The sequence below is a fragment of the Lampetra planeri genome, chromosome 52, assembly GCF_965212315.1.
Source record: "Lampetra planeri chromosome 52, kcLamPlan1.2.h2, whole genome shotgun sequence".
In the NCBI taxonomy this organism is placed as follows: Eukaryota; Metazoa; Chordata; class Hyperoartia; order Petromyzontiformes; family Petromyzontidae; genus Lampetra; species Lampetra planeri.
Window position 1 is genome coordinate 4,227,576 of NC_136158.1, and position 26,505 is coordinate 4,254,080.

The 26,505-nt window shown below is 49.1% G+C and overlaps 1 protein-coding gene across 1 annotated transcript in view; it reads left to right on the forward strand.

The window, feature by feature from the left end:
* LOC144734625 (ryanodine receptor 2-like) overlaps positions 1 to 26,505 on the forward strand; it is a 260,955-nt gene that overhangs the window by 174,956 nt on the left and 59,494 nt on the right. Inside the window, exons 91-99 of the mRNA XM_078616894.1 lie at positions 3,180 to 3,261; positions 3,966 to 5,251; positions 6,331 to 6,383; positions 7,595 to 7,748; positions 11,210 to 11,296; positions 12,064 to 12,339; positions 13,187 to 13,317; positions 14,385 to 14,427; positions 15,607 to 15,737. Coding sequence (XP_078473020.1) covers positions 3,180 to 3,261; positions 3,966 to 5,251; positions 6,331 to 6,383; positions 7,595 to 7,748; positions 11,210 to 11,296; positions 12,064 to 12,339; positions 13,187 to 13,317; positions 14,385 to 14,427; positions 15,607 to 15,737 — 2,243 coding nt within the window. The remainder of the gene's footprint in view (positions 1 to 3,179; positions 3,262 to 3,965; positions 5,252 to 6,330; positions 6,384 to 7,594; positions 7,749 to 11,209; positions 11,297 to 12,063; positions 12,340 to 13,186; positions 13,318 to 14,384; positions 14,428 to 15,606; positions 15,738 to 26,505) is intronic.

The window sequence follows — 26,505 nt, forward strand, 5'->3', positions numbered from 1 at the left end:
TCGATTGTTTTTAAACGGTCCCGTGACCTACGCTCACGTAATGGGGTCTGAATGAATGAAGAAGCCGTATTAGCGTTTTAACGCTACGTCTGATTTCACCCGCAAACAGCCTGACGTCAGCTTGCGGTTTTGGTGCAAATGTTTCGTGCAAATGTTTCCCCACTTCTTGTCCTCTCTTTCCTTGGCTCCCACCCCCCCCCCCCCCCCCCCGGTGATGTTTGGATTTGCAACCGAGCTGGCCAAGAGCCTTCCGTCGTGCCTCACAATAGGCTCCGTGCCTTGTCAGTGTGACTTGACTCTGCGGTTTTTCTTCACTCACACTTTGCCCTTCACTAACCGGCGTCCGAGGTTCATTTTAGCACGGCGCTTCCCAACGCTCTGTCTGCGTGCCTCCCTCAACGGTGGGGGGGGGGGGGGAGGAGGCCCCTCTTCCCAATCTTCAGACGAGTTCCGCGTGCTAATTACCGAATGCCTCCATCACCATCGTGCTGGTTGTCCAATGGATGGACCTGCCCACCGCCATATGAATGTGGAATTTCCACCATTGGCTGATGGCCGTAAAGAGGACACGGGCGCTGCTGCCCCCGTGCTCGTTTGAGCGGGGGAAAGCACTTTCACTTTCGTCGTCACGATCATCGGTCGTGTGAGCGGGGAGGACAGTCGATATTTTATTTTTTTCCCCCCGCGACCATGAAGGATTGGTTCCAAGGTAGCGGAACGCGGCACAGACAGACGCCAGTCCCTTCCCCTCTGTAGCTTTCCGCCACTGTCGCGCATTTTTTTCCCCCGGTGGCGGATGAGCTTTCTGATACCGTTAATTGGAATGGAAGCCACGGTTTTTTGTTGTTGCTCTGTAACCACAATTTCGACCGCAGTAATTACCTCTTCAATTGGCTTCCAGATCTCCATGCGCAGAGATAGCGCCTTTGAAACTGGGATCGTCTTTAGGTACGCGTCGGGGAGCATTAATTGCATGTGTAAACAGCAGAGAGGAGACTCTGGCAAGAAGAACATATCAAAGAACACATGTCACAATGGCCCAGTGTTTTTGAAGGCACTGCAATTGCTGATTATAATTACACTTCTTATTATCCCGTATGGCTGATGTAGATGCAGAACAACAAGCACACAATTTCACTAATTTCATGATAATTACACTGCACCGTCACCATCTCTGCCCGTCGCATATCCCCCCTGACCAATTAACCACCCCCGGCCCAAGTGCAGTGTTTGTGCCCGGCGTACCTCTCGTTCTCCCTGGGTCTTCACATAACCGACCATTTCACACGCAGCCATGTGCTCTTAATCTCACGTGGATGTGCCGATTTATACAGCGCACTGAAGCATTTCCCCACGTTTGAAGCAGCTTGCACTTTGTGTTCGCGTGCGTGACGACGGTGTAACCGCCATCTGATATAGACGTCCGCATATCCGACCACTACACATATCCACCTGCTCCTCAGTCCCCAGGGACTCGGATACGCGACGTTGTACCGTACTTTCCGTTGCGCTGGCCAAGGTCGAGAGGTCATGACGTCGAAGCCACCAACGTCCCCGCCATCCCTCCCTTCCTCTTGCTCAATTCCTTCTACGTTGCACATTCGACGTCCGACCTCCGAGCGTCTCGCGGCGTCTCACCATCTGGCATTAGCAATTCCCCCTGGGTTGTCGATCTCCGGGTGCCCCTCCAACGATTGTTCGGATCGAGCGGGGGGGGGGACATTGATTGTTAACGTCGAAGAGAGTGGCTGATGAGGAGGCGCGCAGGCTGGCATTTTTGAGGAGCCGTGTCGAGCGTTTGCACAAAATAGAATCTAACGGCAACGACTGCAACACGCACGACGCAGAATTAACGACGTCCCTCTTTCAGGGTCAATTTCACGACCGCAAATTTTAATTGCTTAACCGGTTGAGTTTAACGTCGTGGGTAAGTGGTCGTGTGTTTCATGGCGGTTGAATGAAAAAAAAAAACACCCCAAAAAGTTAACGCTGGCCATTGTGTGAAGAATTGTGTTAATAAAGAGCACTGAATGAGTGCAGTGAATCAATGAATCGATGTTGAACATTGTGAACGGACACTCACGCATGTCCTTTCCTTTGCCCAGTGTCTGGTTTGACACACACCGGGGCTTCGTGGCGGGTAGGAGGTGTGCAGCTCAGTACCTCGAATTCTGAGGGAGGAGGGGGGGGTGCCCGCCAAACGTAGACAAATCACCCACTCTGCAATGGAAAAACACTCGACTCTGACATCTTGCCGAATCTTGACGCGTAATTCGGTAATCGAAGCCACGGCGTCACTGTGTGTACTATCGAATATGGACACGATGTACGTTGGTTTTTAATCGGTGTAGAGCAGGGGGGGTCAGCGGCCGCAATGAGAAGGAGATCCATTTTTTAGTTGTCAAATTCGGTAAAGAAAAAAACTGAATAATTCAAAAGCCGCAGTGCAAGTGGTGGATACGAGACGGTGGGTCCTTAATAAATAACTGTCACGAAGCAGCAGTCCTTAAAGAGCCACCGCGTGTGGATCCGGAGCGGCAGGTTTTCCGACCGCTGGTGTAGAGTAGGCCATCACAAAAAATGTACTATTGTATTGCGTCATCTTCTATATTCCACTGTCGACATATTCCCAGATCATAAGGACACCGTGTGGATGTTTGTGTAAGAACTCCAACTAATTTTTATTTTACCAGGTGAGCTCATTTTCACAAGCGACCTGGCCACACAAATGATAGCTCAACGAAGCGGCTTATCGTCACGTGGAAATGTATAGCAGCCGAATACTCTAAAACGCGTGATATTGATTCTAAATGTGGAGGGAAAAAATGGAGGACCCGGAGATATATCCACACGACCACGAGGAGAGAGACACACAAACTCCAAATATACAACAGGCATGGGGATCGAACCCACGACCTCCTGTATACCAGGCGAGGTAGTTGACATTTCGCCACCGTGGCGCAAAGATAACCATTGGCATCACAATAACAAAACAATTTAGCGGACAGTTGCCCTTCTTCGCATATATCTGCTCCTCGACTTCAACAAATGAATAAAAGCGCGCCGATTGCACATCCCGTTACCGTCCGCTTATTTATGTGCAAAAGGTAGACGGACGGATGTTTCGCTTGTCCAGCGACCACATGCGGGCCTGTGTGTTTGCGCTGCGACTCTTGCAGGACTCGGCGCAAATTGAGTTGCTGAAGCAGCTGCTGGACCTGCAGAAGGACATGATTGTCATGCTGCTGTCCATGCTGGAAGGTTGGTTGGGTTTTTTTGCCGTTGTCGTTCACGGGTCTTAACAGGAGAGAGCCGTGTTTCAAAGACGTCGTTTTTCACGAGCGTTTTTCTAGCGTAACCGCCGTTGGTTACTGGGACAAGGGTTGTTTTGGGGGTATCCTGGTGCCCCCCCCCACCCCCACCATTGGAATGTAAAATTGCCATCAGTAACCCAGAGCCAAGACTCTTGAGCAAACAGATTGATCTCTTGGTTCTTGTCTGTATTGCGTTGAAGATTAGTTGCCCATATACTTTGGTTAATTTTAAACGCTGGCATTTAGAATTTTGTACTCAGCTGCATTCTGCTTATTCTGCTGAACTTGAGATAATTTTACAGTCATTGCAGTGTCATTTTCAATCGAAAGATTCATCAAAAGTTATCTCAATATTAATTGACTTTGTTGTAAACGTGAGATCCGCTCCATCCATTCCATCCATTCTCAGTCCGCGGATCGATTAATGCCTCCCCAATGCCTCCACGGTCATCGGAGCTTTTGACCATACTTCATCACGCTGTCTCCAGGTAAAAGTTTTTTTCACGAGTTATTCCAGAGGAGGAAAATTTCAGGGCGCTTTCGCGTGGAGTTGACTCAGCCCATTATCCACAAAGGGGTCAATAAAATCGGTACCAAGTTGTGTAACCTCACCCCTCCCTTCACCCCCTCAAACGATCACTTTGCATTCAGGTAACGTCGTCAATGGGATGATCGGCAAGCAGATGGTGGACATGCTGGTGGAGTCGTCCAACAACGTCGAGATGATCATCAAGTTCTTCGACATGTTCCTGCGCCTCAAGGAGATCGTCTCCTCGGACGCCTTCCGCGACTACGACCCCGAGCGGAAGGGGCGCATCTCCAAGCGCGACTTCCAGAAGGCCATGGACTGCCAGAAGGCCTACAGCCCCTCGGAGGTCCGCTTCCTGCTGTCGTGCGGCGAGATCGATGAGAACGAGATGCTGGACTACGAGGAGTTTGCCGATCGCTTCCACGAGCCGGCCAAGGACATCGGCTTCAACCTCGCCGTGCTGCTCACCAGCCTCTCGGAGCACATGCCCAACGACGTGCGCCTGCACAACTTCCTGGAGAAGTCGGAGAGCCTCCTCAACTACTTCACGCCCTACCTTGGCCGCATTGAGATCCTCGGCAGCGGCAAGCGCATCGAGCGTGTGTACTTCGAGATCTCGGAGTCGAGCCGCAACCAGTGGGAGATGCCCCAGGTGAAGGAGTCGAAGCGGCAGTTCATCTTCGACGTGGTGAACATGGGCGGTGAGAAGGAGAAGATGGAGATGTTCGTCAACTTCTGCGAGGACACCATCTTCGAGATGCAGATCGCGGCCGACATCTCGGAGCAGGACGAGGAGGACGGGGAAGAGGCGGAGGGCGAGGAGGCGGAAAAGGAGAGCGTGGACGGGGAGATGGAAGACCACGGCATCTTCTCCCTGGGCTTCTTCAGGTCGGCGGCGGGCACCGCCGTGGGGCACGTCTTGACCGCGCTGTGGATCGTCTCGCCCTGGAACATCAAGCGGCAGCTGAGGAAGCTGATGAAGATGACCTTCAGGGAGATGGGCTCGTCAGTCGCCGCGTTCTCCACCACCTCCGTCGTGACCCTCTTCAGCGTCCTCTACAGCGTGGGGCACGGCTTCGTCCGCATCGTCACGGGCAGCGTCTTCGGCGACAACCTCGTCGAGGGCGTCAAGAAGATGACCGTGACGGACATCCTGGCCGGCATGCCCGACCCGACGCAGGATGACGTTCGCCGGGAGGCGGCCGAGGTGGAGCAGAACGAGGAGGAGGAGGAGGAGGCCACGCAGGACCTCATGGACCTGACGGCGGCCGACGACCAGGCCGACCTGTCAGTGGACATCTTCAACGTGGACCTGAAGAAGGAGTCCGGGCTGGGGGCGGGCGACACTGCCGAGCCGGCCTCCGGCGGCGCGAGCGCGTCGCCCGCCGACATCATGAAGACGTTCAAGGTGAAGGGAGCGCGGAGTTGAGTCGTAGCGGCTGATGGGTGGCTGAAGGTGATGGATGACGATTGATGATGATTGTTGATCATGGTGACCGATGATGATTGATGATGATGGATGATGATGGTGATTGAAAATGATTGTTGATTATAATGATTGATGATGATTGAAGTTGATGATTGAAGTTGATGATTGAAGGTGATGGATGACGATTGATGATGATTGTTGATCATGGTGATCGATGATGATTGAAAATTATTGTTGATAATAATGATTGATGATGATTGAAGTTGTTGATTGAAGATGATGGATAATGATTGATAATGATTGTTGATCATAATTATTGATAATGATTGAAGATGATGAATGATTGATGATGATTTTTTTTATCATAACGATTGCTGATGGATGATGATAAAAGATGATAAAAGATGATTGAAGTTGATTGATTGACCCGCCCATACTGGACATCTCTGAAAAAGAGTTTAACAGCTCATTGGATTCCTCCATTCTAAATAAAGATTCTGATGCTCATGATTGATGATGATGATGATGATGGATGACTGATGATGATGACCATCGTGTTGGTGTCATAGCACCGAGCTGCACTGGACCGAGGTAATAGGTTCACTTGACTCCATGCTGGCATGCGACGAAGGGCAACCTCGGTACTGCAGCACACGGGAGAAGAGGTCGCTTGAAGAGGTCTCGGAAGCAGTTCTGTGACGTCTCCTTCCGCAGACCGTTCGCTAACACGGGGGGCGATGCGCCGCTGTGCCAGAGTTCCAGCGGGTTCTTCGTCTCGACGACGACTGCAATGGGGACTGAAATTGGGGGCGAAACATTTCACGAGCTTTGTATTTACGCGTCCGTGTGCGTGCGTGTACGTGCGTGTACGTGCATGTTATTGCGTGTCTGTAGGTGCACGTGTGTAACGTACGTGCATGTACTTGTGTGTACGTGCGTGTGCGTGTACGTGTGCGTGGGGCCAATTGCCTTTAGCGCGAGTGCGCGTAGCGGTTTGTGTTCGAGCGGTCGCTCGCTAAGCGTTGGATTTCGCTCTCTTGCTGTCCCCTCTTCACAAGGCGGTGAAGAAGGCGCGCACCCTGGAGCCCAGCGTGGAGCCCGAGAAGGCAGAGTAAGGATTCTCTCTCTCATCCCTCGACTAAATCATCAACACGTCGCCCGTGTATAGACCCCACGCGTCACCTGTGTGTAGACCCCACGCGTCACCTGTGTGTAGACCCCACACGTCACCCGTGTGTAGACCCCACACGTCACCCGTGTGTAGACCCCACACGTCACCCGTGTGTAGACCCCACGCGTCACCTGTGTATAGACCCCACGCGTCACCTGTGTGTAGACCCCACATGTCACCTGTGTATAGACCCCACACGTCACCCGTGTATAGACCCCACGCGTCACCTGTGTGTAGACCCCACACGTCACCTGTGTGTAGACCCCACGTGTCACCCGTGTGTAGACCCCACACGTCACCTGTGTGTAGACCCCACGCGTCACCTGTGTGTAGACCCCACACGTCACCCGTGTGTAGACCCCACGCGTCACCTGTGTGTAGACCCCACACGTCACCTGTGTGTAGACCCCACACGTCACCTGTGTGTAGACCGCACGCGTCACCTGTGTGTAGACCCCACGTGTCACCTGTGTGTAGACCCCACGCGTCACCTGTGTGTAGACCCCACGCGTCACCTGTGTGTAGACCCCACGCGTCACCTGTGTGTAGACCCCACGCGTCACCCGTGTATAGACCCCACACGTCACCCGTGTATAGACCCCACACGTCACCCGTGTGTAGACCCCACACGTCACCCGTGTGTTGACCCCACGCGTCACCTGTGTGTAGACCCCACACGTCACCCGTGTTTAGACCCCACGCGTCACCCGTGTATAGACCCCACACGTCACCCGTGTGTAGACCCCACGCGTCACCCGTGTGTAAACCCCACACGTCACCCGTGTGTAGACTCCATGGAGGTCGCCCATCTCACTCCTTGCCAGGGTATGAAGGCAGTTTAGCAAGTGGATTGATTTCCATCAGTTTCCACCTATACGGGGGGTTGAGTGTCACCCTCCCCCCCACCGCCTTCCACACCTAAAAACGCTCATCCCGATATAGGACCACAGAACTTGGACAATCGTCGGAGCCGGTTCCGGCCAGCTTCCCGCTTGTCTGTGGTTGGCTGTGACCGTGCGGAAACTCACGAGCGTCACGGCTGCAAACGTCTTTCTCATTTCCGCGGCATTTCATTTTGAAAGGGAGGAATACAATCAAAAGGACATTTTTGGGGGAATTTGTTTAATTTAAGATGTTCTTGCTCGTCACAGCAAGGAGAACGGCGAGAAGACGGAAGGGGAGGACCAGACCGAGGGGACCCCCAAGAAGAGGAGGCGGCTGAAGCAGCCAAAGAAGGCGGAGGAGACCGAGGAGGAGGAGTCCGTCTTCTGGAAAAACATCACCGCCTACCAGAAGACCTTCGTGGTGAGCTCCTTGTGACCCCAAGTGCTGGGCTGAGGTCAACCTGCCGTGTTTTTATTTTTTACTATATGGGGCAAAAATGTAAAATGTAACGGAGCTGTCGCTCTGTGTCTCCGCGTGCGCATAAACAAACGCTTAATAGAGGTTTGTGGGTTAGATCGCGTAAATATAAATGTGTCGTTAAACCCGCCACCACCCGACACAGACAATTAGTAAGGTTTGTCACGTGAACAGAACGTGCCAATTAGTTGCTTGCACAGCACGCCAGTGTTGTTGGAGAGTAAACCCACCACATTTACAATCTGAGTAGGACGTTTCACCAGTGATCACGACCAGCATCATCAGGCGGACAGGCAGAGTTGTGGAGAGATCCTTCTGCTTCGGTCTTAAAACAAATGCATTGGGTGATGTTCCACAGCCCGTCGGCTTTTGGCACCACCGTTGTATGGGACATTTTTTGGCAACTGAATTAATCTGCCGAAGAAGCTCCCCCAGTTCACGTGTGTGGAGTGAAACCGAATTTTCTGTTCTTCATTTGTTGAAGAAGGCACCCAGGTTTTTTTTGTTTTTTAAGTGAACATCTCCAGAGAGCCAAATATCCCTCGGACGTGTTTTCCGGTTGTTACCGAGCTTTGCCCAGCACGAAGTCCAACGTTTCACTTGACAACTGGATTCTCCGAGCACGCGGGGCAAAACCTCGGACATCGTTCCCGGCGGACGCATGAGGCAGCACGGGTGATCTGCTCCTTCGCCTGCCACCGCCCGGCAAATGGGACGCGACCTAAGGAGGAGGGAGCTCTGTAAAGAATGCTTCACAGTTAAGAGGGCGGCCGTGTGCCGACTTGATGGATGGACGAATTTACAAAGCGATGGGCTCGCAGATTAATAAAAAAAATTAAAATATTCATGAGCTGGCCGGGTGGCTGGGTGGGTGGGCGATACGTAGTAGCGGGACCCATGGGCATTGCTGGCCGGGTGTTATTTTTGTTGGCGCTGTCAGATTTCTGAACTCGCTTCAGCTTAATTGCTGCCCATGTTCAGGACGCGTGCACGTTCAGGACGCGCGCAGTAATTGTGTCGGCGCACGCGCGAGAGATCCATTCGGAGCTCACCATCGCTGGCACGGGAGGACTGGCCGCTTGGCGAGAAGCTCGAAGACGCCGTGGTTGTTGACGCACACGACAATCCGCACCTTCCCCACTGTGGTGGGATTACCGACGCACGAATGAAACGAGATGCCGACCGCATGGGATCATCTCTTTAAACTGAGCCGTCCCTCTTCGGTTTAGTCGGTTGCCCCGGGTTCCGTTTTGCTTTCCTACTTTTCGTGCATTGCGCATTGGGAGCCTAGGATGGAATGTGCATTATAAATTTGAATCGTTATAATCAGCACGCGCAACGCCACGATGCGCCGCGTAACACGCTGCCGTGGTTACGTTCGACTTCGAACGAAGAGGAACAAATTACAGAAATGGGAATGCAAAAATTAGAGATGAATAGATGAGGAATGTGGAATTAGGGGTCGGTCTTCCCCGTCTCAGACACGAGAGAGAAAAGCGGCTCAGACGGCTAGAAGGGGGGTGGGGGGCAACACGCCCTCCGTAAGACGAGAGAAAATCCACATGGGAAGAGGAAGGGCGAGATGCGGAAGGGAAGCACCAGTTTTCAGTTTCAGTTTCATTTATTAGGTATAGCCCTGTGAACAATTCGGCTCTTGAATCGGGTGCAACTGCAACAAACAAAAAACAAAAACATGAACAAGAAAACATCTTAAAGTGACTACGTGACTATGTGAAAACAGAAAATCGAAGAAAAGACAGCAAAATATTGCAGAAAAAGCACCGTACACCAACGCTGTGTGCAAAAATCCCAGTGGGATGCAAGTCAAACAACAACAACAACCACAAGACAACTTAGATTAAGGCCATCAGTCTAACTCCGTACTACAACAAACAAACATGGCCAGGGGTGGAGGACGAGAGGCAGACCTAGATAGAGGTGGCTCGAAGTCTGAAGGCCTGTGTGGGGGAGTGGATGTGGACAAAGTGGAGAATCCTGTTGTGTGTACGTTGAACTTCTTTCGCGCCGTACGCAGCCATCCGTGCTAATCGGAGGTGCCGGGCGGGGGGAGGAAGGACGGCAATGAATGAGTGGAGAGGTGTGGGACAGGCACGAGCCCTTAGTAACGTCACGGTGGTGGGGTGAACAAAATGGTGCGGGCGGGATGGAATTACAGAAGGCGCCGTGTGAATAAGATGGGGGACCAAAGGCAGATGAAAACATTCGTTGTCGAGTTTAATCGAGGCCCTAAATTGTGACGGATCTTGCAATCTCCAGAGAGTGAATCTTTACATACCTGATAAGAAAATGCATATATATTATGCCCAGACGCGTACGTACGCGTGTTTGATGTTTAGTGGGTGAGAATACTAATTTGTTCAATTATCTTTCAATCCCTGTTGAGCGTGAAATTTGCATGGAGCAGTTGAGTACAAATTAACGGGAGGGTGTTTATGCCTGTCTCTCTCTCTCTCTCTCTATGCTGGACGAATGAATTAAAATCAATTTAGGGTGAAAAAAAAGAAGCTTTTCCTTCTCTCGCTAAATTCGACTTGAAAACCGCAAAAAGAACCGTGATCGGGGAGACCTCTTGAGCGTAAGCAACAGCGAGAGTGGTGGCAAGCAAGCGGCGACACTGCTCATCTCCCGCCTTACCCCGAGAACCAATTTACACAGAGGAAGGGGACCACAAGAGGTGGAGGGGATGTAGGATGAGCAACAACAGGAGCATTGAAAGTGCGGCATTGTTGTTTGGGAAAATGGAAGGGCCTTGAAAGAGAGGAAGACCTCGCAGAGAATTGCTTGTCGACGGCGAGGACATCATAAGAGATCGGTGCCAGAAAGACGCGGCCACTGCTGGAGAATAAGTGGAAACAAATGGCAAAATGTTGCAGTGGAGACCTACGGGGGTGATCTGCCCATGGGTCGTGATGATGATGAAGGTGGGGGGGGGGGAGCAAGGCCGGTTGGGATTTCACTCGCCACCAATTTTAGCCGTGACCGGGGGACCGTACTCAGGTCGCCGGTTTCGTAGCGTGGTGCGCTAACCACTGTGCCACCCCTCGGGAACATAACCATTGTGTGCGTATTATTATCGTACATAATTGATGCATGGAATTGTACTTAATATGGGAGTTAATTTTCGTAATTATATCAGCTCATTGTAAGGTTCGGTTTATAGTTGTTCTCTAAATGTAATGGGTTTTTACGCGGCGGTTAGGCTTTGTTTACATTATTTAATTCCCAATAAACATTTTGTGTGCTTTCAATATCTCCAAACCTCTTCAAAGCCTCATAATTGACGTACCAGTTTTAATCTTGCAAACATTGAAGCACGCACGCACACACACACACATGCCACGTGCTCTACACTGTGCGTCTTTGATGTTGGTTTCTTTTTTCAGAATTCATTGGCTCGGAATTTCTACAACCTCCGGATGCTGGCCCTGTTCGTCGCGTTTGCAATCAACTTCATTCTTCTCTTCTACAAGGCAAGATGCCACCATCATCACCACCACCACCATCATCATCGTCACAATCCGTGATCTGCTTACCCCGCGATGGACGGAAGGGCATCCATTAAAGGGAACTCTACAGAGCACCTCTCTGGCAATATTTGGGCCTACTCTTCAATGCTGGTCAGATAACTCGGAAGAAGAGAGAATATGTAAGGTGTGTTCCTTTGCTGACATGGCTCCTACCCTGTGGAATTCTCTAGGTTAGAAACACTTAGTCTGTGCCGCTCTCCATTTGCCCGGGAGAAAAGTGGGGTCAAGTTTTGCCCACTCCTGGCCCCAGCTGGTTCAAGAAACTTAGCAAACTAAACTCAGGGATTGCCCGACCCTCAACATTTTCAAAACAAACTTAATTCCCCAAACCTGTTTCGCCTGGCATTCACAGACGAAAACTAAACATTCTCAAATGTACATTTGTAATGTAACCCGGTTACTCTTCTAAGTGTGTATGTACGAATGTTGAACTTCCTTCGCACAGTACATAGCCAACCGTGCTAATCGAGTGCATGCTTGTAATGTTTGAACGGAGGACGAGAATGTTACGTCGAAGGGACGCCTTGAGAGAAGTTAATTTTGATTGGTTTACATTCCGCTCGGGCTGCAATCCCAAAAACGACACAAGCCCAGATCGGCGCGGTCGGCCACGTGCGGCGCGAAAGAAGTTCACCGTAGATGCGTGCGTTGCATCTTGTCGCTCGGCACTAATCCTGAACGCTCCGAACGCCGGTGTCTCGCGCGGCCAGGTGACGACCGACCTCAACGAGATGGCGGAGGAGCTGGAGGAGGCCTCCGGCATCGACCTCGACGACCTGCTGGGCTCGGCCGTCGGCGACGATGACGACGGAGGAGGAGGAGGAGGCAATGGCGGAGGCGGCGGCGACGATGACGACGACGACGAGGACCTCTCCTACTTCATCCTAGAGGAGAGCACGGGATACATGGCCCCGTCGCTCAAGTTCCTCTCCATTGCCCATACGGTGCTCTCCATCCTCTGCATCATCGGATACTACTGCCTCAAGGTGCGCTGGCCTGCTGACAGGGACGGGGGAGGGGGGGCGAGCAAGGGGATTCATGGTCGTCCATTACACGCGTGCGTGTGTGTGCGTGTGTGTGCGTGTGTGTGCGTGTGCGTGCGTGTGCGCGCGTGTGCGCGCGTGTGCGCGCGTGTGCGCGCGTGTGCGCGCGTGTGCGCGCGTGTGCGTGTGTGTGCGTGTGTGTGTGTTGTGGGGAGCGGTGGTGTAGCGGTTAGCGTGCTGCGCTATGAACCTGGCGACCCGGGTTCGATTCCCGCTCACGGCCAACACCACTGTGACGATTATCTGAACCGGTCCTGGGCCTCCCCTAGGTCGACTCAGCCTCAAATGAGTACCTGGTGCGATGTGTAAACATCACCGATAGGGAGACAAAAGCGGCCGGGCGTGGTACTGGCCACCCACCCCCTCGTGTGCCGTGCCGGCCTTCATAGGTGCTCGCTAATAGCACTTATCCCTGGATTCTGTAAAAGGCTATACGGGGGATCTTTGTCTTTGTATGTGTGTGTGGGGAGCGGTAGTGTGGTGGCTAGCACGCTGCACTACGAACTCGACGACCCGAGTTCGATACCCGCTCACGGCCAACACCAGTGACGATTATCTGAACCGGGTCCAGGCTTCCCCTAGGTTAACTCAGCCTTAAACGTGTGGCGTGTAAACATCGCCACTTGGGAGATAAAGGTGGCCGGGCGTGGTGCTGGGCACCCACCCCTCGTGTGCCATGTCGGCCTTCATGGATGCTCGCTTAATAGCGCTCGCCCCTAAAGACTGTAAATACTCTACGGGGGGACCTCTGTGGGTGTCAATCTGATGCACAATTCGTTGTTTTGCGCAGGTGCCGTTGGTCGTGTTCAAACGGGAGAAGGAACTCGCCCGGAACCTGGAGTTTGACGGTCTGTACATCACGGAGCAGCCGGACGATGACGACATCAAGGGCCAGTGGGACGGACTCGTCATAAACACCCAGTACGTGCGTGTGCGCGCGCACGCGTGCAAGTCCTCCACGTAATGCGTGCGTCAACGGAGTTACCCACACGCGCCAGATGGCCCAGCGGCAGAGCGAGCGGCTCGCAGTCGGAGCATCAAACTTTGCGGGGAAGGAAACCGGTGCTTCGTGGAATTTCTGCCACTTGGCTCAGGGCTGTGTTAACAGGAGATGAGCGACTACTGCATCGATGCTCATTTGACCGGGAAGTCACTGTCGATTTTGATGATCTGAGAGTTGCTGCGATATCGTGTTTCACGATGCGATACGATAAAAAATTTCCCAATTGCACTATGTGAGTCCAGTTTGACCATGGGAGTCCAGTTTTACCATGGGTAGTCCAGTTTTACCATGGGAAGTCCAGTTTCACCATGGGAGTCTAGTTTCACCATGGGAGGTCCACTTTTACCATGGGAATTCCAGTTTTACCATCGACGTCCAGTTTTACCATGGAAGTCCAGTTTTACCATGGGAAGCCCAGTTTTACCATGGACGTCCAGTTTTACCATGTGAGTCCAGTTTTACCATGCGAAGTCTAGTTTTACCATGGGATGTCCAGTTTTACCATGGGAGTCCAGTTTTACCATGGGAAGTCCAGTTTTACCATGGGAAGTCCAGTTTTACCCTGGAAGTCCAGTTTTACCATGGAAAGTCAGTTTTACCTTCCTGAAATAATCTTGATAATCACTGGGGTCTTTCCTGAGAGAAAAAATATATAATGCATAAAGACAATGCATAATAATTGGTAATAACATGGTTACATGTTTTAACCTCTTATTTAGCCAATCATCCCTCTGTGGATCAATGAAATACGCACACATTTAAAAAAAATATACAATTGTCCTCTGGATAGATTGGTCCTGACCATTGAAATGTATAATTTCCACAACTGGTTCAGAACCACCAGTAGGAAATGCTCACTTTAACACAATTAGGCTTCCACCGTCAGGGACAGCTGACGCTAAAACACCAACACACATCACCCATCGTCGGTAACAAGAGCTGATGCATGCCTCTCATTTTAACTGCGTTGCTTTTGTGCTCGCAGGTCATTTCCCAACAACTACTGGGACAAGTTCATTAAGCGCAAGGTATGAAAGTGAACACTAAGGACGTGCTTCGGGCAGAGCGGACTAACAACCGTTGCAGTGTTTAAAAAAAAAAAAGGACGCTTCTCCGGTCATTAAATAAAGAACATTAAAGTGAAATATGTAATCCCGTTATGTGTAAATTCACCACTGAGAACCGTGCTTCTGCTGTGGCATACGGAATCGCACGTTTGTGCGCCCGAGAGAGGGGGGGTAACGTTGAAGCGGACACACAAAGAGGCCGCATTAACGTCACTTGTTGGATAAGCACAAAGTGGATTATGCAAAGAGGCGAGCGTGGCGATGACTTATCGTGCGAGCGATCCGACTAGTTGCCGCGATTCAGCACCGCGCTGACATTAAACCGGTGGGTTTTCACTTTCTGACGTCGGAGCGTTTCAAACGAGTGCGGTGTGTGTCGCCATGACAACCGTGTTGAAGTTCAGATGGATTAATCCCGGACTATAGAATCCTAATAATACCAAGCTTGTGTGCGTATGTAGTTGCATCGCCAATAGCTCAATCTGCTCTCTATATATACCCAAGGATCGCCACTTCGATGTCATCTGCTAACGAGGCAGTTGGAAAACAATGGTGCAAGTTGACCCCTCTGATCAGCACTGTTGGCTACGTACGGTGCAGAAAAAGTTCAACATGCACCCGTACAAAGTTTCTGATATTTCCCGCGTATGTCCAACCCAGCGGTAAACAGCGCATGGGTTCACCACATGCGGTCGATCGGCATTTCACGTGTGGGGGGGGTAGAGTGTGGATATTCCGCCTCTTCCAGGGTGTCTGGCCGGTGTAGAAGAGTAGGCCAAAATAACTCTGAGCGGAGGCCCTTTCTGGCTGCAGGAAGTAATTGCAGGGCTGCACTTTTACCTTCATCAATAATACATGATACCTTTGAGAACACCCTTGATCTTTCTTGTTTATATTTCTCATTTGCGAATATTCAACGGCATGGCCGTCGCTCCTCGGTCTGATAACTAAGGGAATATTTTAGCTCTCCCCAGTCGTGCCGCGCGTCGATGCGTGATGTCCGACGTTTCGTTCCACTAGCCGGGAAAGCTTGCTCGGGGAGAACCGCACCTGGTTAAACAAATTGAACTTGAAACTCGAACTTTTAACGCTTTCCCTCGATTCAACGTAACCCGTCGCTGTCGTTGCATCGGCACGCAGGTAATGGAGAAGTACGGAGATTTCTACGGCCGCGACCGCATGAGTGAGCTCCTGGGTCTCGACAAGAACACGCTGGACTTCAGCAAGGAGATGTCCGCACCTGAGGAGCAGGAGAGCCTCCTCACCATCATGTAAGTCTGGAAGGTTCCATGGTAACAGCCGAGCGTCGGTGTGTGTGTAAGTCAGGCAGGGTCCATGGTAGCAGCCGAGCGTCGGTGTGTGTGTAAGTCAGGCAGGGTCCATGGTAACAGCCGTGCGTCGGTGTGTGTGTAAGTCAGGCAAGGTCCATGGTAACAGCCGTGCGTCGGTGTGTGTGTAAGTCAGGCAGGGTCCATGGTAACAGCCGAGCGTCGGTGTGTGTGTAAGTCAGGCAGGGTCCATGGTAACAGCCGAGCGTCGGTGTGTGTGTAAGTCAGGCAGGGTCCATGGTAGCAGCCGAGCGTCGGTGTGTGTGTAAGTCAGGCAGGGTCCATGGTAACAGCCGAGCGTCGGTGTGTGTGTAAGTCAGGCAGGGTCCATGGTAACAGCCGAGCGTCGGTGTGTGTGTAAGTCAGGCAGGGTCCATGGTAACAGCCGAGTGTCGGTGTGTGTGTAAGTCAGGCAGGGTCCATGGTAACAGCCGAGAGTCGGTGTGTGTGTAAGTCAGGCAGGGTCCATGGTAACAGCCGAGAGTCGGTGTGTGTGTAAGTCAGGCAGGGTCCATGGTAACAGCCGAGTGTCGGTGTGTGTGTAAGTCAGGCAGGGTCCATGGTAACAGCCGAGCGTCGGTGTGTGTGTAAGTCAGGCAGGGTCCATGGTAACAGCCGAGCGTCGGTGTGTGTGTAAGTCAGGCAGGGTCCATGGTAACAGCCGAGAGTCGGTGTGTGTGTAAGTCAGGCAGGGTCCATGGTAACAGCCGAGCGTCGGTGTGTGTAAGTCAGGCAGGTTCCATGGTAGCAGCCGAGCGTCGGTGCGTGTGTAAGTCAGGCAGGGTCCATGGTAGCAGCCGAGCGTCGGTGCGTGTGTAAGTCAGGCAGGTTCCATGGATAGCAGAGAGCGGCTTGTGTTTGTTTGGGTGGGGAGACCTTGCTACACAAAGTGACTGTAAGGGTTTGTTTCTCAGGCTGGAGCTGGTGACCCGGGCATTCGCATTATATTTCTTTGTCTGTGTACACCTATCAGACACGTAGAAGTTGCATGCAGCTGAAAGTGCCATCATAAAAACATGAGATTTTGATTCTCCACTCCCACGCTCGTCACCAAGGAGATAAAACTAGGTTATTAAGTGCCACAAAATTGATGGTCTCAGCAAGCCAATTATACTAATCCCAGCGGGTGACCAGGTGAAAGGCAGGACAGAAACAATTATTATGGAAAGTAATGATGAGAGGCATTTAGCGATGCATCGATTCATCGATTGAAGTCGGTTATTACGCTCACAATACACATGTCGAATAGTGCTCGTGTTGCTCTACTTTGATTCAGATTGTAGTATCCGCTATTGCATGAGATTAGTTCAGTGCCGTGATGGTTTTGTGAGTTGCGTTGGGAACCCAGTCACTTGACTTCTGAGTTCAAGACGTGACCAATATTATTCGTAAAAAACTTTTTTTTTTCCTGGTCAGATCATGTAAATATACATGTGTCGTTAGCCCACCACCACTCGACGCAGCCAATTAGTGAGGTTTGTCACGTAAATAAAACGTGTCAATTCGTTACTTATTCTGCACACCGGTGTACTCAAATTGAAAATCTTGTGGGTTTACTCTCCAACACACCGGTGTGCTGAAGTTGTAACGAATTGCCACGTTTTTTGTTTACGTGACGACCCTTACTAATTGGCTGTATCGTGCGGTGACCGGTTAACGGCACATTTATATTCGCGGGATTGAACCCAAAAAAACCTTCATTATGAATTGAGCCCTGGCCGCAGTTCCAATTCGAGTAGCCAACGGTATCCGAATCCGCCCTCACTGCCGCCCCAAACATCCCCCCTTCAACCAGAAACAGAAATCTTTAGTTATACTGCAGGAGGAATCCGATGAGCTAGAAAGCTCTTTTCCACAGATGTCCACTCTGGGCACTGGGTCAGAAAGTTACAATAAACAATCCGAAAGCACAATAGGATGTGCAAAGTTTATAAAAGGTAAGCGAATCACTTAAAAAGTATATATATGTTTATTTTACCAGGTAAAGCCCACTGAGCTATTAGCTCTTTCGGAAGCGACCTGGCCACAAATGATAGCTCAACGAATTGGCTTATCATAAGAACATTTATCGCAGCCAGGTAATCTAAATTCTCCAAATAATCTCATCCAAATAATATAAACGCGCCCTTAGAAGCATTGAGAAGTATGCTCCAATTACGCCCAGAACTGACACACTGTGGGGAGCCTTCATCTAGCAGTGGACTTGCAAAGGCCTGGACATTTACATGATCACCTATAACAATGGGTTCACACAACCAGGGCCAGATTAAGATTGTGTAGGCCCCTGGGCTACAGGTACTGTGAGGCCCCCAGTAATATTTTCCAAAGGAAAACAAAGTTGAAGAAAAATACAATTAATTTTCACAAGGCTAACAACAAATATAATTCAGCATTCACAAATGGCATTTCATCTCTGGAGGCCCCTGGGCTGCAGCCTTGAAAGCCCCGTGCCTTAATCCGGCCCTGCACACGACCCCAACGGCCACCAGAGACGCTACATCCACCGCGATCGCCACGATACGAAAAGTGAAAATACCCCCTTGGCCAAAATTCAGCATTTACGGTGACATCGCAGGGAACGGAAAGAAAATCTTAATAGGCCTTGATTGTTATTTTCAGGTTAGCCTCACTCTTCTCTCTCTCTCTCAGAAGGGTCCTGCCCCCCCTCCCTGGGTATGTTTGGCCGGTTCCGTTCACGAGTATGTTTCCAACGTGGGATTGGCTCGCCACTACTCGGCTGCGTCGTAGTCTCGACGGGCTTCGGGACACGCGCGTGTGACGCAAACGACGATGTTTGCGCACCTCACCGGATCACGGAGGTTTAATTTGCGTGACATTTGAGCGGAGATTAAAGCAACGTCACCGTATCTGCCCCCCCCCCCTCTCAGGGTGCACGTATTTGCATGAAGGCAAATAAATGCCCAGTTGGCCGTGCCCGTCAGAGGCTGTCTTGCGACTCAAAGCGATGGCGCTGGGATTATAACGGCGGCAGTTCGTAACGTTTCCAGCGCAACACACAAGGCGGCTTCGAGCAATCCCGGGAACAGTGTTCGTGGATCGAGGACAAAATGCAGAGTCCGTTATTGGTGATGTAGTTGAAAAGATTAAATGCGGTTTAGTTTCATGCTTCGTCAAAATACGAAGCTGTGTTTTTTTGACGCCGAAAACATTCGTAGTGTTTTTGTATACCGTATTTTTTTTGCCGACATAGTTACGTGGCTTTGCGAGCCAGCGAACACTGCATTCTTGTTTCGCATTCTGAATTCATGAGGATAATGGTGCTGAGGATAATGTGGAGCGGTGGTTAGCTTACTACACAATGAACCCTGGTCACCCAAGTTAGATGCCCTGCCATGGTTATCGTCAGTAGCAAGTGATATCTGAACCGATCTTGGATCCCTTCAGCGTACTTCACCGACCCTTAATGAATGACCAGAATGGTGAAGTATGGCTAAACAACCCCCCACGACTGGCGTGGCATGCGGAGACCATCATTCAGCAGTGGATTGATAAGGAGATGTTCATTTTATGTCCTGTCCCATTTCGAGGGATCATTTTTTGTTAAATATTGCAGAACACTGATGTGTAAAAACCACAGTTTTTTTATGCAGTGTTAAAACCACAGTTTTTACAATGCATAAAATGAGCATTGTTTAATGTTGTGTAAGAGATGCCTACGTAGGTTTTGCGATATCATTTTTTAGGACCATTCCCTAATATGACACAGGTATTCTGATGATTTAAACAGTTGCAGAAGCGATAACACAAGACAATTGGTGGTAACATAAAAAAAAAAAACTTCTTAGAATTTAATAATGCTTAACATGTTTAACATTTCAAAAATAGTAATTGAATTTGAATATGCCGCGTATAGATGCTAGTTATGACAATTATATACGTAATATTGCCTGCTAAATATAAATTGTTGGACGTAATGTGAGATTTCGTACTTCCCCCGTGCTCATAATTACATAAGGTGTCAGAATTTTATTGAATTTGTCTCCACGCTTTGTCACAACCAATGTCACTCCAGAAACTTTGTGAGGCTTGCTCAAGCAAACTCTGTCATCATCACAAGCGCAATGCATTGTTGGAGATGCATTTTCGAATTGTGTCTGCCACTAACAGCCATTCGACTAAAAAATGCCACTCGTTTGTTTTCAATAACCGCCACCCCTGAAAGCCACACTAAGCTGTGTTCATTTTCGCTCGTGGTCTGCTTCACAACGCTAGGTCAGTCGGGCCAAATTTGTACGACGATTTGCTTCTGAGGCTTATTCGTTAAAATTGGAGAGTTCATCATTTTGCGTTTTTGCAGATTTTGCGCCCAGATTTACACCCAAGAATCCACGTTTCCATTTTAAATAATTCCCATTAAGACCAGTGTAAGTAAAAGGCCCCTTTCATGCACGTTATTTACAGCAGTGTTCGCTATGAACACAATTATTATAATTTCGTGGAGCAGCGTCTTTAACGGGAAATTCCGATTTCACACCGCTGGACACACGAGGCATAGTTGGGTCAACCGCCGTGGCGTAACGGTCAGTGCGATGGACTTGCGATTGATTCGATATTTGCGGCACGGCGGTTGAAAGAACGGTGGGGCAAGTTTTTGTTTAAAACACAAAAATCCCCACCAACGACTCTGTGCACCCGACCATCTCAGTGGGTTCACCACAGCTCGTTGATGAGTGGGGGGGCCACGTGTGGTGGGGTAGATTGCCAGTACTCCCACCTCTTCCCGAGACTCTCTGGCCAGCGTGGAAGAGTAGGCCAAATACCCCGCTGGAAGGGCTCTCCTGAGCTCTGTCTGGAAGGGGGGGGGGGGTTCCCTTTCGCAGTGGCGCGAGCGAGGAATTGCAGGGCTGCACCTTGATCGTAAGTTTCGGACACACGTCTCGGATAAATTCATTTGTTAGTGGGGCTGATGAGATTGTAAAAATAGTCACTATCATTAGTCACCACTTGGTGAAGTGGTTGCTTTAAGCATACACCGCTGCTTTGGTCCTATCCATTAAGCACGTGGAATGCTCTCCACGGTGATGAAGATCATTATTTTTTCCCTCATTGAAAGAACAAAAGAAGAATGCAATCGTGTCGTATTTTCTGAAGTGCGTGAATGCATTGGGCACGTTTCCATTATCTCCTTTTAAAGTGTAGAACACGTTTTAGAAACACATTTGACGATGTTCTCATGTTTGCTCAACATCCTCCCCGATTTTGATCAGTAAAAAAAGATATCTAAATCTCCTCAAATATTTAATGATGTCTAAGTTCATAACCCAAAACAGGAAAACGTGAACTTCTATGTGTATTTGATGTGTGATCTGAAACCTCAGCCATTAAAAAGTAAAGCTGTTTTTCATGATGTGATTTACATGCTATCTTGAATTATGTTTTTTTTAATGCATAAAAATACGAATTAATGCACCACTGAGGTCCTGGGTTTCAATCCAGGCAGCTGCATGTGAATAAACTGGGTCCTTAAGTTGAATAAATTGATCGCCTAAGCCCGGCTTCCAGCGATGGCACAAAAAACACCATCACATTTGGTTCTGCTGATAATTTGGTTGAATTACAGCTATTGAGAACAAAATTATCCGTTTGACTCCCATGGACTTCACTCGTATATGCAGGGTGAGTGGGGTTTGCGCTGCTTGCTTCCGTGTGAACCAGAGGTCACTTGAATGGATCTCAGAGGCAGCTCTGTGAAATCCACTTCTGCGGGCTGTTTTCTAACGGAAGGGTCGACACTGCTCTGGCGCAACATCCAAGCGGATTCTTGGTCTCGTGATGACGCGACGACAATAACACAATCTTGGTACAATTCGGGGGGAACATTTTTCGAAATAAATGTTTTATTAAATATTTGCTGTTAATATACAGTACGTAAAAAAAAGCATAATTCAATGTTTATTTTAAATGATTCTCAAATCTTGTTGAGATCACACGTGTCTGTTTGAAATGAAGAGCCCTTCATTGCAATGAAACAGAGTATGTTGCTTGCTGTTCATCGCTAATCGTATGTTGTCCATTTCATAACCCTGTTTTTCTCCACGACGCGCTTGCACTGTGAAGCGGGTTATTTACTGGAAAGCAGAAAAGGTAGACCCATCATTTTGACTCTCTTCTCTTGGTGTGTTGTTGTTGTTGCATGCTCTTAACGTTGCTTTCCTTTTCAAAGTGTCCCCCCTTCCCCCCCCCCCCCACTCTGCTCTCCCGGGTCGAACCTGTAAACGTTGCTCCATTCCGTGCAGGGGGTAAAACTCCACTCCAGTTGCTTGCAGTGCAGATACAACTATTTTTGTCCTTATTACCGTTTTATTTCAAATCAGTCATTTTTGACACCCTCCATTCGCCAGGCGGCAAACGCAGCGAGGTGACAGGTTTCTAGTTTTCGGTTTCATCAGGGAAGAGAATTCTTGGAGAAGCTACCACCACTTTGGAAATCGTGAATACTCTACAGAAGTATTCACGATTTGCTCGATAGCGTAATCAATCAACGTCTGTTACATTGGGACAGTTATTGCTATTTGTGGAATTTAAATTCTTCATCACTTATGAATCATAATATATTTGGGTTTTCACGCCAGTACACAACGGGCGAATCACTTGAATAGTTATATTATAGGGCCTTGAACGTCCACTTTACAGCTGATGGTATTTGCTGGTAATTCACGATGCAAATTACTTAAATTACCACGTTGTTTTTAGTAGGAATCAAACCGTCAGTATCTCCCAGGTGACTCTATCCTGGAGCCCATGTAAACACAGTGGCGACTGGTGGGTCAACATTTATTTTGCGAGGTGGTGGCAGCCCGAGGAGGCGTTCATCCAGCAGTGGACCGTGACCCATGGCTCGTTGTGATGACGAATTGAATTTGATGGTGGGACAATCTTGCCTCGACGCCCCATGCCAGGCCAGCCACCGCTGTGTAAATGCCTCGATGCTGACGGTTCTGATCACTAGGATATCAAGTCTATTGGTGTAGGATGAATCAACAATGGGGATAATATTGCTGTACTCATTGCACCATTTTTCTGGCACTTTATCCAATTGTCACACTTATTGGGCCTTCATTTGGTAAAAAAGGACAGGCTCATTCCAGAGGCTGTTTTTCGAATCAGCAGGCGTGCTTGTATCAGAGTTCACCTTGGAGAGATCATTCCTAGGGTGTCTCTTGCAATAGCTGGTAATAGGGGTTGAACGATTTGTTGTGAAGACTCGTGAGATGTTTATTGCAATAGTGAGGTCACGGACTATGTGAGAAACGCAGCCTCTTGTGGGGAAAAATACGAGCCCCCTGAAGCAATCGCTACAGGGCAGATAAATACATAAATAATGTCTCCTTCCCACGTGTGTTTCTCCGCGCAAAGAGTGCAATTCTGTTTTCCACCATCCATCGACTGCACGACCTTCTGAGTGCATTGTTTCAATGTTAGAAAACTGCGGACCGGTTTCAGGAGTCGGGTTTGCTTGAACCAAACGCTGTTGAACTGCCCCATGTTTGTAAGCAAGGACTCTTTTCTGTAAGAAATGGGTCCACGTTCAATGCAAAAAGGTGCAGATAGACATTTCACCTAGGTCGCAAACACAGTTGGGGTTAATTTCTGACTTTCAGTAAACGTTTGTGTTCGCAGTCTTAGCTTAAGCATAAACATGGTTTATTGATGAATTATCAGTGCTCTGCGTGTTGCCTGGTGTTCGTCTGTGGATTAGAGTCACACTTGAACCTCACATTTCTTGCATTGAGAGCATTGCCAATGGCGAAAGTTGTGTACCCCCTGCTGTGTCTGGAGCCACGTTGAGAAGTGTGCTAATGTGTAAAGTGTTGGCTCAATACGGCCCTAGTCATAATCTGTGTGATTTTTTTGTGCGAAGAAACCAGGTATTGTATTCATTCACCCATTCGCTCATAAACGCTTTTCACCCGTCACTCAATGTACTTTTCAAGTAATATTGACGCAGTTCATGTTGATTCCTTACTATTCACTTATTTTCTTTTACGGGTATCGCTATTCAACGGTCGATTTGAATTACACATTAATGCGTTTTTTCATTGTTCGCGTTTTACAAACATTTCTGTATATTAACGTGCTCCTACTGACCGACTGATGATCCTTCACCTACTTATGTTCCTTCAACGCTCAGTTGTGATACCTTTATTTACGTATTCAAGTGCATAACCAAACCTTTAAAACGTGTTTAATCTTGGCAGCCGAATCCCGTTTGCCCCCCCCCCCCCCCATGTATTTGTGAAGCCGGCCCAAGTTTTAAACGTGACGGCACTTTAAACCATGGACACGTGAGGCCGCTTGCTTAGGGCTCCTCTGGTCCTGTCGTTTGGTTTCAGGCCACTGTTTTCAGGCCACTGCTGTAGACTAAAACTTATAACCAGCGATCATTCTGCAATCTCAATAATAATAATAACAACAACAACAACACCACTGGTGGATCCAGTACTTTGGAGGCAAGAGTTGGTGGCTCATATAAGATGAGTGAGACTCCCAAACCTGCTGGCCCTGGGTGATGGAAGTACAGCAAGAAGGTTCATTAACTCGCCCTTTGAGTGTGTTATCCCCTCGTATGCAAAGGTCTTCTCTTAGTAATCCAGTTTCTTCCCACATACAAACTCCTCGGAATTGGCCCAAAACATTATAATGTGGGAACTTTCTTTAAAAAGAGTCTTGAGATTCAGTGAGTATTTCATGGTCAAAGTTCATGAATGTTCTGAGTTTGGTGCAGTACTATAATCTACGGCCCTATGTCGTTTCTAATGACTACTATATTTTCCACCAGGGAGGAGCGTTCATTGTGTTGATAGACGAGGCAAATATTTCTCACTGGAATCTTTGTCAGACGACTGTCCCCACACATGCGTGACAAGAAAAGCAGTCTCAGGTTCCAATGGCATAACCCCCCCCCCCCCCACTTTAAAAATCCAAGTCTAACTCCTAACCCCTGAGCCTAACCCCTTCATCATTAAGCCCAACCACAAACTCCTAGTCATTAACCCCTACTCCTAAAACCTAATGCTAACTATGAACCACAACCCCTTACCCGAGACCATAACCTAAACCCATAGTCCTAATCCCTGACCTCTAACCCCGAGCCCTAACACCAAACCCATAAATCAATGCCTTACCCTGAACCCGAACTTTTAACCCCTTTAACCCAATCCATAAGCCATGACGCTAAACCCATACCACTTAACCCCGAATCGTTAAAGCCCAATTATAAACCGTAACATTTAACCCCTAAACATGTAACCCTACCCATGAGCCCTAGCCCTATCCATAAGCCCAAACCCTTAAATGTGACCCTAAATCCCTAACCCTAATGCCTAGTGATAAACTCTATCCCTAACCTTAACAGATTACTTTAAAACTTAAACGTAAACTCCTAACCCTATCCCCGAAACATATAACCCAAAATCCTATCCATAACCTTAACATATTACTCTAAACCCAAAACGTTGATTCCTAACCCTAAACCCATAACCCCATAACCCCAAAACCTATCCCTAACCTTAACAGTCGACTTTAAACCCTAGACATTAACCCTGAACCCCCTGACCCCTAGCCTTTTACCCTGCACAAACAATTTAATAAGTGGCATCCCATCATATTTAATCAATTGGAACCCGAGGAAGCTCTGTGTTTAGAAATAAAATTGCCCTTGTCAACTTTGTAATCGTCTGCGGGCATATTCGTGGCAGATATCATGGAATGTATACTTTTAATGGGAGCAGCGTGCAAACCCCACGCAGTGCGAACAACGCTCAAACTTTTCAGCGGGATTCTTTAGACACCTCCTTGCTGTTCTACCAACCTCCCCCAACCGCCGCCCCACCAAAGTCATTGCCCATCAGTTCATCGTCAGATGCTTTTGATGGCTTTAACATTTGGGTGAATTCACCAAACCTTGCCCCCGAGATTGTTGGATTACAAATCCGAGAAGCGTAAATGCACAAGAGGATCGAACTCTCGACTCACGGACCAGAAGGCTGAGAATTCACATCCTGGTAGGATGCTAAATTCGGGCCCAGCAGTTATCGTTTACGGGTTAATCAAATGAGCACCACCTTGAGACATCAACGGTGGCTGTGTGTAGGGATAGGCTAGCCCGTGCCATAGAAATGTGGGATTTCCATGACTGGCTCAGGTCTACCGGTGGTGCCATCTTCCCATACAATTTGTAATTTGAACAACGATTTTCTTTTATTACTTTGAGATCAATTCATGCTTTTGTCGGACCAAAATGGGATAATCTTAAAGAGGAATAGCATGTTTTCGTGCGAGGCCTAGATCCCAGAACTCTGGATCGTCTGATTGTCAAAACTGACTTTTGCAATGTTCGATTGCATCAAATCGTGTCCGGTTTGTGTGCTGTCATGGAAGCCAACGAATTGCATTGATGTGAACAGGGGCATGGGGGTGTGGGGTTGAACTTCCACTCATGTGTCATAGAGTAGAATCCCCCCCCCCCCCCCCCGAGTGAATAATTCACTAAACCTAACTGTAGCTTATCCCTTACAAAAATGAACCTCCACCCCTGTCCCCCCCTCCCTTGGGTTTTGTTAAGGTTCTTAGGGAGGGATATGCCGAGATAGCAGCAGCAGCGTGGCTGAGTGGCTCTGGCCGATTGTCAATGCCCTTGTCAGAGCACTGAACCAGCACCGCTGTGGGTCCTTTTGGGGGGGGGGGGCGG